General features: G+C 34.5%; 1 protein-coding gene across 4 annotated transcripts; it reads left to right on the top strand.

Annotated features, from left to right (window-relative positions):
• The first annotated feature begins 948 nt into the window (after positions 1-948).
• On the top strand, positions 949-13661 carry LOC131162723 (CDPK-related kinase 5). Of its 4 annotated transcripts, XM_058119342.1 has the most exons (12): positions 949-1849; positions 3834-3964; positions 5616-5657; positions 5845-5953; positions 7152-7230; positions 7341-7637; positions 7720-7832; positions 12315-12422; positions 12505-12567; positions 12653-12820; positions 12921-12972; positions 13229-13661. In XM_058119342.1, the coding sequence occupies exons 1-12, from the start codon at positions 1268-1270 to the stop codon at positions 13273-13275; spliced, it is 1791 nt and encodes a 596-aa protein (XP_057975325.1). In that variant the 5' UTR covers positions 949-1267; the 3' UTR covers positions 13276-13661. The 4 variants fall into 4 exon arrangements, with proteins under 4 accessions (XP_057975325.1, XP_057975315.1, XP_057975311.1 ...); XM_058119332.1 differs by lacking the exon at positions 12921-12972; XM_058119337.1 differs by having other exon boundaries at positions 972-1849; positions 12921-13661.
• The last annotated feature ends 245 nt before the right edge of the window (positions 13662-13906 follow it).

Genomic DNA, 13906 nt, shown 5'->3' with positions numbered 1-13906 from the left:
TCGAGTATGGGTCAAATCAATTGTAAAAGTATTGACATAGTCATAATAAAGTAATATATTACTGTGATTTTTTGTAACAATTTCTTTTTTGACAAAAAAAACTAAAAAATTTATTAATAAATAGTTCCTTTAATATCGAGCCACAATCATTTATCGTCATTTGAAATCTTAAAGAAGAAAATACAAATATCGAAAAAGAAACTTCAATATCTTGCAGAATAATGAAACTTTATCATATTTTAACTCGAAAATGAATTTCTCTTAGTAATATTATTTGTAAAATATTATACATTTTTTTGAAAATTTTTTTGGAAAAATAATAAATGTTGGGGGCAATCAATTATCAATGCAACCTCATAAGAACTCCCACCAACTAGCTAGGGCATCATAAAAGTTTTGACCTTCCCCCCCAATTTCCCAAGATTATTATTATGCAAACTTCCCCCATTTGTCTATTTTCATTATACGGAGAATAATAATAATTTAATTAAAAAGAGTTAATTTCATGTTAATTTTAACTTTGGAAAAAGTGTTTCCTTTTTCTTTTCTGGGTCAAAGGGGCTCAAAAAAAAAAAAAAAAAAAAAAACCTGGGCAGCTTGTCTAGGAATTCGTCCCGCCACCGAGTTAATGAGATTCACCACCCGTAAATACTGAGTCACTTACTGAGTCACCGACCATATGCGAAGCGCGTGCGTCGTGTCCTAACCGAGCCATCTCCCCCATTAATTGCTTCATGTGAATGGGCCGCTCCTTAACTTCAAAAAAAAAAAAGGTTAGTTTCATAATTACAGTCTAATCTACGGTGGGCCCCCCTCTGTTTCACTAATCAATCCCAATTATCCGTAACTAACAAGAACAGAACATTCAGATGGACGCCACGTGGGAATTTCTGTACAGCGTGGACCATCCGCTGGTCCACATTCAGAGAAGCCATCCGCTTCGGCAAAAGCAAACGAACGCAGCGTCTTCTCCTTTTTATCACCTTCTCTCTAGATCCCCTCGCTCTCCTGCCACTACCACGCTTTCTCCCCCCCCCCCCCCCCCCCACCCTAATCTCTCCTCTCTTCTCGTCCCCGCCAGTTTCAATGCTTGTTAGGGTTTTGTTGCAGAGTGTCGGATCAGAGAACTCTCATTTCTCTTAAAAAAATCTCAAAACAGAAACGAAGAAAACAGAAGCAGAACACCAACTGCGGTTCCAGATCCGACAATGCTGTGACTGTGAGTTAGAATTAGGGATCTATTGATTGTGTTTCGGGAGGTGCCAAGATGGGTCTCTGCACTTCCAAACCCTCCCCAAACCCTACTACTTTAACTCCCAAGGACGTCTTTGACTCTCTCACGGAGAACCCTGTTCAGGCGAAGGACGCCGTCGGTCCTGATAATGTTGAAAACCCAAGCAGTCAACAGAAGCGGAAGGAGGAACATGACGCGGTCAAGAAATCGCCGTTTTTTCCTTTTTATAGCCCGAGCCCAGCTCACTCCCTTTTCTCGAAGAAGTCGCCGGCGAGGTCTCCGGCGAATTTCAGCTCCAATTCAACTCCGAAGCGGTTTTTCAAGAGGCCTTTTCCGCCGCCGTCGCCGGCAAAGCATATTAGAGCGGTGCTGGCGAGGCGGCACGGGTCGGTGAAGCCTAATGAGGCGGCCATACCGGAGGGGAGTGAAGGCGAGGGAGTGGGCGTGGCGGCAGCTCTTGACAAGAGCTTCGGGTTCTCGAAGAATTTTGGGAACAAGTATGATCTTGGAGATGAAGTTGGGCGAGGGCATTTTGGATACACACGTGCGGCGAGGTTTAAAAAGGGTGAGCTCAAGGGACAACAGGTTGCTGTTAAGGTCATCCCCAAAGCCAAGGTTTGGAGTGCTTCGATCTCCCTATGTTTAATAGCAGTTTTAAGTTTTGATAATGAGCTATAAATTTGGTCGATACTTCCACACATTATGGGTAAACATAGGAGACAATTCTATTTTTCCCCGGGGAATCTTGAGCTTTATTGATTAGGCAGAAGTAATTAATACGACCTGGTTCTTTTTGGACTAAGACAGAGGTTTAAGTAAATTTTGTTCTTTTAGAACTTTTGATTATCAGATCTGGAAGTAGACAGCTTATAAACTTTTACTTATGCGATGAAGGCAACTAAAATCTTATCTCTCTCTTTTTATATATATATATATATATATATATTTATTTATTTATTTGTTTTTGTTACTAAAATGATTGTATTAAGAAAATTTTAGCTTGAAGAATGATATTCCTGCAGATTGCCTTTTAAAACTATTTTTGAGTGGTGAGAAATGAGCACTCATTTTTTGGCCTTTGAAGCTAAGATATTTTTATGATCATGTATGCTAGCATAAAGAGTGATATGACCATTCAAGGAAAGGAGGCCCTCAATTGCTTCCCTTGGTGTTACACCATTTCCAGGAATTGGGTAGTTTGATGCTTTGATGCATTGATGTTAATACACCCTGGTCACATTTGTAAATTGTCATGGCAAGCTTGGTGATATGAAAATGAGAATTATGCATGGAGATGGATAAATATTCTACCTGTGAAAGCGGGAGAGGAGGGCAGTTGCTGCAAGGGCCTTGCCACAGGAACTCAAGGTATGTTTGGTTTGCGAAACAGAATGGGGTAGGAAAAAAATGGAACGAAAATTTGAATGGGGGTATGATGAAATCAAGCGAAAATTTTGATTCCATTCATCCCGATTCCATTCCATTTCTCTGTCCAAACATGCAGTCAATTTCCCCCCTCAAGCTTCAGCTTGGACTTCAAGCTCTCTGTTTGTTATTTCCGTGTTCAGACCTTGGAGAGGGATTTCTCTTTTTCCATGAATTCAATTGGCCACCATTAATATCAGCAGGAACTAATTAACGCATAATAGCATTACCATCATCATCATCCTTTGGGAGTACCTGCTTTTTGTTTGAACTGAATATAGTAAAATATTTGCTTCTCAAGTGTTTCCTTGGTGCCTAACTGCCTATTAACTAATGACTGAGAGGTTCTGCATACTGTTCTTAGTTTTTTTAATGTGAATCTTGTTGACATCTGGGCTATTACATAAGTTTCTGTCTGTGTTCTGCAATTTTATTTAGAAAGCTGACAGCAGCCTGGTTGCTACTTGCTTTCTGGGTTCTTTAGGACCTTTCCTTGTGTTTGACAAATCCATGAAGATTTACTGGGATGACTGGAATCCATGTTTTCCCTTAGCCAAAAAAAAAGAACTTCATGTTAGTAGGAAAGTTGATTATCAATCCTTCAAAGTGGTTGGTAACCCAATTTGTCTTCTTTTGTATCATCAGTCAATGAAGCTACAAATTTGATGAATGCCCTAGAGAATTTATTTACTGATACTACATCCCTTAACTTCGTTTGTACTATTTAAAATATTGATAGAGAGACCACTGTAACGCAGAAATGGCTGCTTAGGGGACTGAACTGATTCAATTGCTTGATTATCTTCAGTCTGTTGCTTTCTTGTAGTGTGAGATATATCTTTGATTCTTTCATCTATAAGAGTGATATAGTTTTGACCAGAAGATGGCATACAGGACTGGAATAAAAAAAATCCAAGTTAATTTGGTAAAAGGCTTGGAAAATTTTGCAAGAAGTTCAAAACTGTGTTGGTAATGAGGTTTCCATCCCCCTTTTACCACAATTTCCCTCCTTTTTTCTTTTTGTGTGGATGTGTTCTATTTTCTTTTTCTTATCATGAAGTTCACTTTTAATTTATTCTTGAATTTACATGGTTTATTCAATGTGTCTCAGATCGGTCCTTTTTTACTCCCACCTATGCTAGTTGTGTAATTTTATTTTATGTTTTTTCACTAGATGACAACAGCAATTGCTATTGAGGATGTGAGAAGGGAGGTGAAAATACTGAGAGCTTTGACAGGGCATAAAAATCTAGTACAATTCTATGATGCATATGAAGATCATGAGAACGTCTATATAGTAATGGAGTAAGCTCCACCTTACAGCCCTTCAATTCAATAATATGTTATTTGCTATTTGCATGTATTAGTGTACTTGACTTCACTGGACTAGATTACCTGTGGATACTCACCCACATTTGGCTTTGGATGATGACTCCAATATTAAGGTTAAATTCTTGTTAAGTTATTGGGATCACCATGGTTATAGCATGGTGGATGATGGATCTTATGCAGCAGTGGTCTGAAATGCAAAATCACTTTTGGTGATAAGATCACTCACTGACTCAGTGATCTTCTTCCTGTACTTGAGCAGTGATCTTGTAGAAAAAATTTAGGACTATTTGTCCCCACAAAAACACTTTCTACCCAAAAATGTCCTGAGTACTAAAATTAGTTTTATATATTGCAGAAAAATCAATCTCATTGATAATATCAGTAATCAGTCTCCCACTCTATGATTCTCTTGTTCACGAGGATGTGATGCAATATCATTCTGGAGTAGTAGCGATCTTGTAAAGTATTTTATGACTAATTTATCTCCATTCAAACACCTTATGCACAATAATGCCTTTAGACTGTCTGTTTTAAACATGGTCTTAAATTTCCATGAAATTGTTGAAATTTCTGCTTACCACCACCCTCGAAATTGAAATTGAAATATTGAATTTCCATTTTACAAAATTTTCATCCAAATCTTGAAATTTCAGTGACATTTTAACTACAGATAAATTTTCCTTAAATTTCAAATTTGAGATTCAAAAGCCAAATTGCAATCTCTCCCTCCTTGATAATGAAAGAAATGTAACAAAAAAAAGGTCCTCTTATCTTCTTATATTCAAACTAAAGGCAAAAAGGATAGGAATAGCTTTCGTAGTTTTGAATAATAATAATTAATAGATTATCTGTATTTATATTATTTTGAATATATTAACTGAATATATTTAATATGATTATTATATTACTGTTAATGCACCTTATACACCGCATATCTGTCCTTTATATATTTTATTTATAATAATTTAGTTCATAATCTTGCATTATTATATCTGTTTATAGTTTCCAAAGTTTCACAGGATTCCATGCTTCACTACATATTTCCATCATTTTTTAAAATTGAAGTCGAAATTGATGTTGATGTGGAAATTTCCATAGAAATTTCTTTACATTTATAGCCTCGAAATTTTAGAAAAATCAAAATTTAAGACCTTAGTTTTTAATCAATTATAACTATTATATTCCAGTATATCGTTATTAATATATATATAAGATTCATTTACATATTGAAATCTATAATATAAAATTATATATTAAATATCATAAATGTAATAATATGTGTACTTATTGTGATACATTATATCAAAGATAATCTTAACTACATAAGTAAAACAAATAAATTCAATACATTGGATCCCCATGGCATACCAAACAAGTTAATCTTTGATGATCATTGAAATATAGTACATCAAAATACAATTATCATAGATCATTGAGATGAAATAACCCTTGGATGAGGATCACTAGGGGTCTTAGATCACTGTGGTGGTCCTGTTGGGGTAGCCAAACTCTCCATTGCTATTTTTATCTGGATGTAAATTTATTATAGATGCCAGGTTGTTTAGTTTTCTTTTACTGAGTCTCTTTCTGATGGGTTATTGATTAATTTTAATCCATCTTTCAGGTTATGTGAAGGTGGTGAGCTCTTGGATAGAATACTGTCAAGGTACTTTTTCTGTTGGTGTTGTTTATATTAAGTATTTGAATACCTGTTATCTTGGAGCTTCTTATATTTTGGATGCTCTTAATTGAAAAAAAAGCAAGAGGAAAAATAGAGAAAGTATAAAAATAGAGAAAGTATAGTGTAGTTTAGTGGTTGATGGCATGAAAATTCTTTTTAACTCTTGCTGCAGGGGTGGGAAATATGGAGAAGAGGATGCAAAGGCTGTGATGATACAGATATTGAATGTTGTTGCATTTTGCCACCTGCAGGGTGTTGTGCACCGGGATCTCAAACCAGAGGTGGAAAATATTCTCATAATTTATTTTAAAAATAAATAACTTACTGCATTTGATTTGAACTTGCCTGGCTTTATATTCTTTATTTTTCGGAGAAGTGGAGATTTATTTCTAATTGTATTGGTCTATTTTGAATTGTGTTGACTTTGTGAATTTGTTGATAGCCTTTTTCTACTTTAATTTATGTTTGTATATGTTTAGCTTTTTGTGTGCTCAATTGATTTCCTTGCCATACATTTAATGGCTGGATTATTTTTATTGATACAAAAAGAAAATAAAAGTTCTAAACATGCCTTAATACAACTTTTCTTCTTGGTGATTGGGTGGGTTCATCAACGTCAGATTGGCTGGTTTTCCACTTGAAAGCTTATGATAGTAGAAAGTATTTCTTGTTCTATCAAAAAAAAAAAGGAAAGCATTTCTTGTGAACATCAAATTTGTGTCAGTGTGGTTCCCTGTACAGACAATGGTGGGGAACCAGCGCCTGAGAGTAGCTGACCCACTGACTCAGAAAAATTTAAAAAACTGGTGCGTAGTTATCTCTGATTGTGTGACATCTGGCCTAACATGCATAACTGTGCCTTATTTCCTAATCTTTGTGGTGCATGTCATTCTGTTGAGAATGGGATAAGCAAGCCATAGGAAACAGTTAGTACATTGATAAATTTGGAATCTAGGGTTTGAGATACATAATCACTGCTGTGGTATGATAAATTCAACATTTGTTTTTTTAAAAAAAGAGCTTTGATGTAATATAAAATGTCTATTTAAAGTCAACCTAAATGGTCTAACATGTCCATTTTTTTTGTTTAATCTTAGGGTGATGATTTTGATTAATATCTCTTGTTGGAGCTAATTTAGAAGTTACACAGTGGAATCTCATTTGATGGCTCTGTAGTCTGTGCTGCCTCTATGCCTTCATTTCTTCTGTCTTCTGAAGTCGAAATTCTCTTTGTTCTCAAGTTTAAAGTTTGTGAGAGAAAGCAGATACCCATGCTCCATATTGATAGAATCTGACACTTCTATTACTCCTCTTGGACGTTTCAGATAGATGCTCACTGCAAGAAGACTTTCCCTTTATTGTATTATCTCTTCTGATGATTTTTCTGAAATGATTGCATTTTTGGTTCCTGCGTGTGGTATCTGCAATCTTTGTTTGTATTTGTACATTCTTATGAAGTGTTTTCAATTGCTGTACCAGAATTTTCTCTTCATGGCTAAAGATGAGAAATCACAACTAAAGGCCATAGATTTTGGCTTGTCAGATTTTGTGAAACCAGGTTTGTTCTCACTGCAATTCCTTGGCTGGATCATTGCTTGTTTATTAATCACTTGGGGTGGGGGGGTTTAATTAGTCAATGATTTCCAATGTTTTTGAGTGTTTTTGCAGATGAGAGACTTAATGACATAGTTGGAAGTGCATACTACGTAGCACCCGAAGTTCTACATAGATCTTATAGCACAGAGGCTGATGTCTGGAGTATAGGCGTAATAGCATATATTCTATTGTGTGGGAGCCGTCCATTTTGGGCTCGAACAGAATCTGGTATTTTTCGGGCAGTTTTGAAAGCTGATCCTAGTTTTGATGAATTACCCTGGCCTTCTTTGTCATCTGAGGCAAAAGACTTTGTCAAACGCCTATTGAATAAAGACCCAAGGAAAAGAATGACGGCTGCCCAAGCCCTTGGTGAGTGCCTCATCTCCTGGCAAAATTTATGGAATTTCTCTTCTTAAAATCATGAAAAGCTACTCACAATCCTATTTTGCAGATCACCCCTGGATTAGAAATTATTCAGATGTGAAAGCACCCCTGGATATACTGGTATTCAAACTCATGAAGGTGTACATGCGTTCCTCTGCTCTCCGGAAAGCTGCTTTGAGGGTTTGTACCTCATACTGTTAAATAATAAAATATAACTTTTATGTTATATTGTATATGTCTGCATGAGTTTGTACATGTCAGATTCCTTGTTAGTTTCATTGTTTTATCTCACTTTGTTGAGTAAATGCAATAGAAGTGGGCTGTTGCAACTTGCAAGATGATTATACTATTAACAAGATTAGCATACTGGTCTATATCATTCATGTATATCATATAATTTAAATTTTAAATTAGTTAATATTTGCAGAAAAGGCTAAAAAGACCTAGTAAAAAAAAAGACTTGTTAGAGACAGTCTTCTTACAGAAAAATACTAAAACGGCTTAGTCTTGGTTAAAAAAAGAAATCCCCAACCAACAGTTAGTTGTTACCCCTCAATTTTGACTTTGGTTGATATTGTAATTGTTGTCTTGTAAGTGGTGGGTTCTAAAGAGAAAGGCAGTAGACTGTTAATTGGGAAAGACGTGGGCGTTGTTTGTTACTGAAGACTATTAATTGGGAAAGGCATGGGCTTTGTTTGGTACCACTTATTAATTAGTACAGAAGTACTCAACCTAGTATATTAGTAAGTATTGATAGTTGCAAGTACTAAAAGTTTAAAAGGTATTCTTTATTGGGAAATAAGTATTGAGTTGCATAACAATATTCTCCCAAGAAATTAATGGTGATAATAATGGCTATAGATGTGCTCCTTCCTTGATATTTCAAAAATCCCAATGATTTCCCTTAAAATTTGGTAAAAAGACATGGACCTTCCCAGTTTTAAAACTCACAAACTTGACAAAATAATGCAGACTTCCCCTCCTATTTGCAACAAAAAGACAAGCCTTGGGAGGGTATAAGTGTCCCAAAGTCAAATGTCAAGGGAGGTCTGCTTGTTTTTGCCAAACTTCAAGGGATATTTGTAGGATTTTTGAAACCCTCAAGGAGTTCCATCTCTTTTTGCTGTAAATTTATTTTTGCCCTTAATACTGAGATTCTGTTATATACATTTAATAATATATTAGTATGTTATGTAATATATTATCATATAATCATATTTTACATGATAGAATTATACTCATAGTAGTAGAATGTTCTTCATATTTTTTCAATATTATTATAGTTTAATGCTTTATTTAGCGTAAAACCTATTATAATAATACAACATATTATAAGATAACTTAATATTATATATTATATTATAATTATTTCAGTTGTACATTTCATAATAGTGTCATAATTCCATGTTATAAAGTAAAATATATTTTTCTATTATTTTATGAGCATAATAGTATAAAATATATTTTTATGAATTGTTGTATTAAGACATAATAATATATATTATTTGAAATATTATTATAAAAATAATATATTTTATATTATTATATTAGTATATTATTATGATATAACTATAAGTTGCCCAACTTGTTATAAAAGCTCACAAACATTTCTCAGGCACTTACCTAAAACCTCTTGTTTAAGTGGTTTCTGATGAGTACTTGAGCCTTTCCTAGTTACTAGTCTACTGCCTTTATCTTTAGAAACAACCACCCATTCCAAAACAACAATTATATTACCACAAGTTTCTAACAAATTTGTTTCTAGGACCATTTCTGGTCTGAAGTCAAAATCGAGGTGCATCAACTAAATTATAGTTAGAAATTTCTATTTTTTAGCAAGTATAGACTTTTTAGTCCTAGATGCAAATATTATTCAAGATTTAAAACTGTAAGATATACATGAATGATATAGATTTGAAATTAATCTGGGTAATTGTATAATATCCCCATACAAATAATAAATAAGAACATATATCACTTGTCATATAACAGCTATTTGTGGCAAGTAGTGTTTGGTTCTCTATGGGAGTACTTATTATATGTTTGGTTTGCTGGAATGGGATGGATTGGGAGCGGAATGAAAAATTATATGGCACATTTGTAAATTTATAAAAATGATCCATCCCATTTCATTCTTGCTAAGAAACGCAACATTAATGTATTAGTGAGTATTGTGAGGTAAAATTTCTTATAGTTAAAAGCAGTGTTTGGTACTATAAGAAAATAAGTATTGATTTTACCAACGACATTCTCATCGCCATCACCATCATAATAATGATAATAAAAAAATATTTTGTTATATAATTTAGTCGTATAAGCATATTATAATATTATTATGTAACATGTAATATAATATAATTTTTCTTCAGATTTTCTATATTATAATAATTTATAATTAAAAATTTCATAATAGTGTGAGGTATGTGATAAAATAAAATATATTATTATATCATTTTATTAAATATACTTTATGTATTATTATATTTTAATGTTATAACATTATATTTTAACACAGCAATTTTGTCATATTATGATATTCGTATATTTAATGTTTTAAATGGATCAATGGAGGCTCGCCTCAAGCTGAGGCATGCCCAAAAAGCCTTGATGCGCACAAGAAGGCCGACACCTTATACAAATGCTTGTGCGTTTGTGCAAAAGGCATGCTTTTTGCGCCTTTTAAGTTGAGGTTTCCACGTGTATATATATATGAAAGAAATGCCCTAATATGAGTTGATCTCCAAAACTCTTGACCCGTAACCTTCCCAAATAATTGAGAATTACATCTTAGATCATGAAAATAATTTGATTTTTGTAATGTTATGAGTATCTCTTGGCGTGATTTACTCAATGAATTCAAGTTAGTTTTTTTTAGAATGGCCAACAAGTAGTTTACAACTTAGTATTCTTAATTTTTATTTTTATTTTTGAAAATATAATATATGTTATTTATTTTCATATTTTTTTATCAAATATGAAGATCTCAAAAGGTTTTAGTGCCTTACGCCCTGTCTCATAATGGGTAAAATGCCTTGTGTTAAACCTTACCCTTTCAAAATATTGGTATTTTCATAACATAACTATATGCTATGCAACCTCTTTACTGCAATAAGCATTCTCAAGCGCTTCTCAGAAAACCTCTTGTTTTTGGTAAGTACCTAGGGTTATATGTAATTTTCCTATAACAAGGCAAACATTACTTATGCGCCACAACTACTTATATGTGCTTATATACGTTCTTATTTATAAGTAGTACCAAATGGGATTTTATACAGCTAGAATGATTAGCCCTCTAATCTATTTCATTCATTATATCATATACTTCATATTTAAATAGTTTATATTTGCATAAAAAGACAAATGATTTATACTTGATTGAAAAGTGAAATTCCTAACCAGAAGTTAGTTGACACGCCTCAATTTTGACATCAGACTGGAAATGGTCCTGGTGGTTGTTTATTTATTGGAAATTTATGGTGAGTTATGGTTGTTATATTGGAAAAAATGGTTCATTCGAAATAGAAGAACACTAGACTATTAATTTGGAAAGACGTGGGGCTTGATTCTGAAAGCTGTCAGGTCCCTGCTTTTGGCTTTTGCTGGATTGCTTCATAAAAATTTATAAGAGTATGATTACTACTATTTTCTTTTCCTTTGGTTTGAACACTACTGCCTAGGGGGTTGCATGCAAATATGAAAACACGATGTTTATTTGAGTTTTGAAGGGCTTAAACTTGATACTTCTGGTTAAACATCACCTGCATCAGAATTGGAAAATGCTGGCTACTTCTGGTTAAACTTTAGTTGCTTGAGAAGTGGAATTAATTTGCTTTCACATTTTTCAAGAACTCAAGTCTGTAAGAGGTTTCTTGGTATTAAACATCCTTGTATGTTGGAGTGAAGCCATCTAGTCATAGATAGTCCAATAAACATGAAAGAGATGCTGATGGTTATTTTCGGTATATGCTATGAAGAGTCAAAGACGAGGGATAAGAAATTTGAAAGTTTTGTCGAGTGACTCAATTCTGAAAATGTTTGTTTACTGATTAATTTTCTACTCAAAATTACTGCCTCCACCATCTCCTCTGTTTAAGCTGACTATGTTTATTGCAAGCCTTTCCCCTTCTTCAAGGGCTTTAGTTGGGAAAATATTAGATATAACATCAGTTTAATGCAAGTAATTAGGCTTTTGAATTCTAAGAATGCCTTGAAATGTCTTCTATTGTTCTCCTTGTAATTGCTTTGAAAGCAGGAGACCACATTGCCATACAATTCATCTGAAAATCACCACTGAATTGATTCCTTAAAAAGCTTGACACTGCCAACATTTCCTTAAAAAGGGGTCCATAGAGGTGTATTGTTCCCTAATATTTCAGGTGCTAAAAGTCCCATGATATGGTTGTCTCCATCACAGAAGTAGTATAGGAAGTAAATCCTATTCCTAAAGAAGAGTGCTGCATTTGGGCTGTGTGAAGTTATTGTAGTAACTAGTAGAAGTTACACATCCATGGAGTCTCTTTCAAATGAACACATAATCTGATTTTATAGATTACCATATATCCAATTTTGTTTGTTCATGCCTTTTAGTTTTGATTAGACATTTTCTATGTGTATATTATATATATATATATATATATATCTCATTTTTCTTTTTATTGGCAGGCTCTATCTAAAACGTTGACCGTAGATGAGCTGTTTTATTTGAAGGAGCAGTTTGCTCTCCTGGAACCAAGCAAAAATGGCACAATAAGCTTAGACAATATCAAAGCGGTTGGTTTTTCTCATAACTTCTAACCACCTTCTTTATTTGTTTTATTATGATTGATGTTTTTAACATTATTGATCTGGTCAGGCCTTGACAAAAAATGCAACTGATGCAATGAAAGAGTCCCGGGTTCATGATTTCTTAGCATCGGTATGTGCTTTCACTTTCATGATGGATGTATTTAGTATGCTTAAGTGATAAGTTATTTATTCTTCTCCTGTTTTCTCCACAACAGCTTAATGCACTTCAATACCGGAGGATGGATTTTGAGGAATTCTGTGCAGCTGCATTAAGTGTGCATCAGCTGGAAGCTCTTGATCGGTGGGAGCAACATGCTCGTTGTGCCTATGAGCTTTTTGAGAAGGATGGCAACAGGGCTATTGTTATTGAGGAACTAGCTTCGGTATGTTGGATTCTTTTCTCTGGTTTGTTTGGTGTAAAATTTTTTGGTACTTCACCCATGAGTGAATACTACCTTCACTGTCTCGAATTGAAAGCTGTAGACAGAAGATACCAATATTATGGAGCAACAGGGACAATGTGTGATTACTCGGGGTATGGACCCTTCATCTTGGAGGATGAGAGGTTCTTTTCATTTTGGCCTCTTTTTCTCAAACTGCAAGCTTTAGACAGAAAAGATACCAATAATATGGTACAATGGGAACAATGTTTGATTGCTTGGGGGATGGACCCTTCACCTTGGTGGATGAGGGGTTCTTAAAAGAAACATTGAGGAACCTATCCTACAATGTAATTTTGGCAGAAAACATGAATCTAAACTGATAAGGGGTGATTGAAATATTTGTTACAGGAACTTGGCTTGGGCCCTTCAGTCCCTGTTCATGCTGTTCTCCATGACTGGATTAGGCACACTGATGGAAAACTGAGCTTCCTTGGGTTTGTCAAACTGTTGCATGGTGTATCTAGTCGAACCCTTGCAAAAGCTCAATAAACACTACCACCCCATTGCCATTATCAATAACAAACGGAAGCAGTGGATTGGAGGTGGTTCAGAGGCTTTCACAGACCACATTTTTCGGCAAGTGTTTTGGATTCTTTGCAGAAGCTTGTGCACGCCCTTCAGTGTTCGTTCAGCTCCAACGGTGCTCGAACTTTCACATTTCCCATTGTAAAGCATTAGTTTAGTGCTTTTGTTTTATTTTTATTTTTATTTTTGTATTTCTGTGTGAGATCATTTCTCAACAACCGGTTACCATAATCTTATAGTTGATGATCCGACAAAATTAGACTGGTCTCACATGTCTGCCATTGGGTTACACCCTTCTACCCATACACATTCACTACTTCACCTCTTAAAACCAAATGGAAAGCTTTTGCAAGTGTTGAAATGTCATAAAATTCCGTTGATGCTCAATTGCCCAGAGTCAGGCTGGTAAATAGAGTGGGACTGGTTTTGTTGGTAAATGTAGCGTGCTTTAGCCTCTGAGAGTTGAAACTGGAAATGTTGTTTTGTGTTTTCACTATTTTG

This window comes from Malania oleifera, chromosome 1, assembly GCF_029873635.1.
Source record: "Malania oleifera isolate guangnan ecotype guangnan chromosome 1, ASM2987363v1, whole genome shotgun sequence".
In the NCBI taxonomy this organism is placed as follows: Eukaryota; Viridiplantae; Streptophyta; class Magnoliopsida; order Santalales; family Ximeniaceae; genus Malania; species Malania oleifera.
This window is presented reverse-complemented; position numbering and strand designations above follow the sequence as displayed.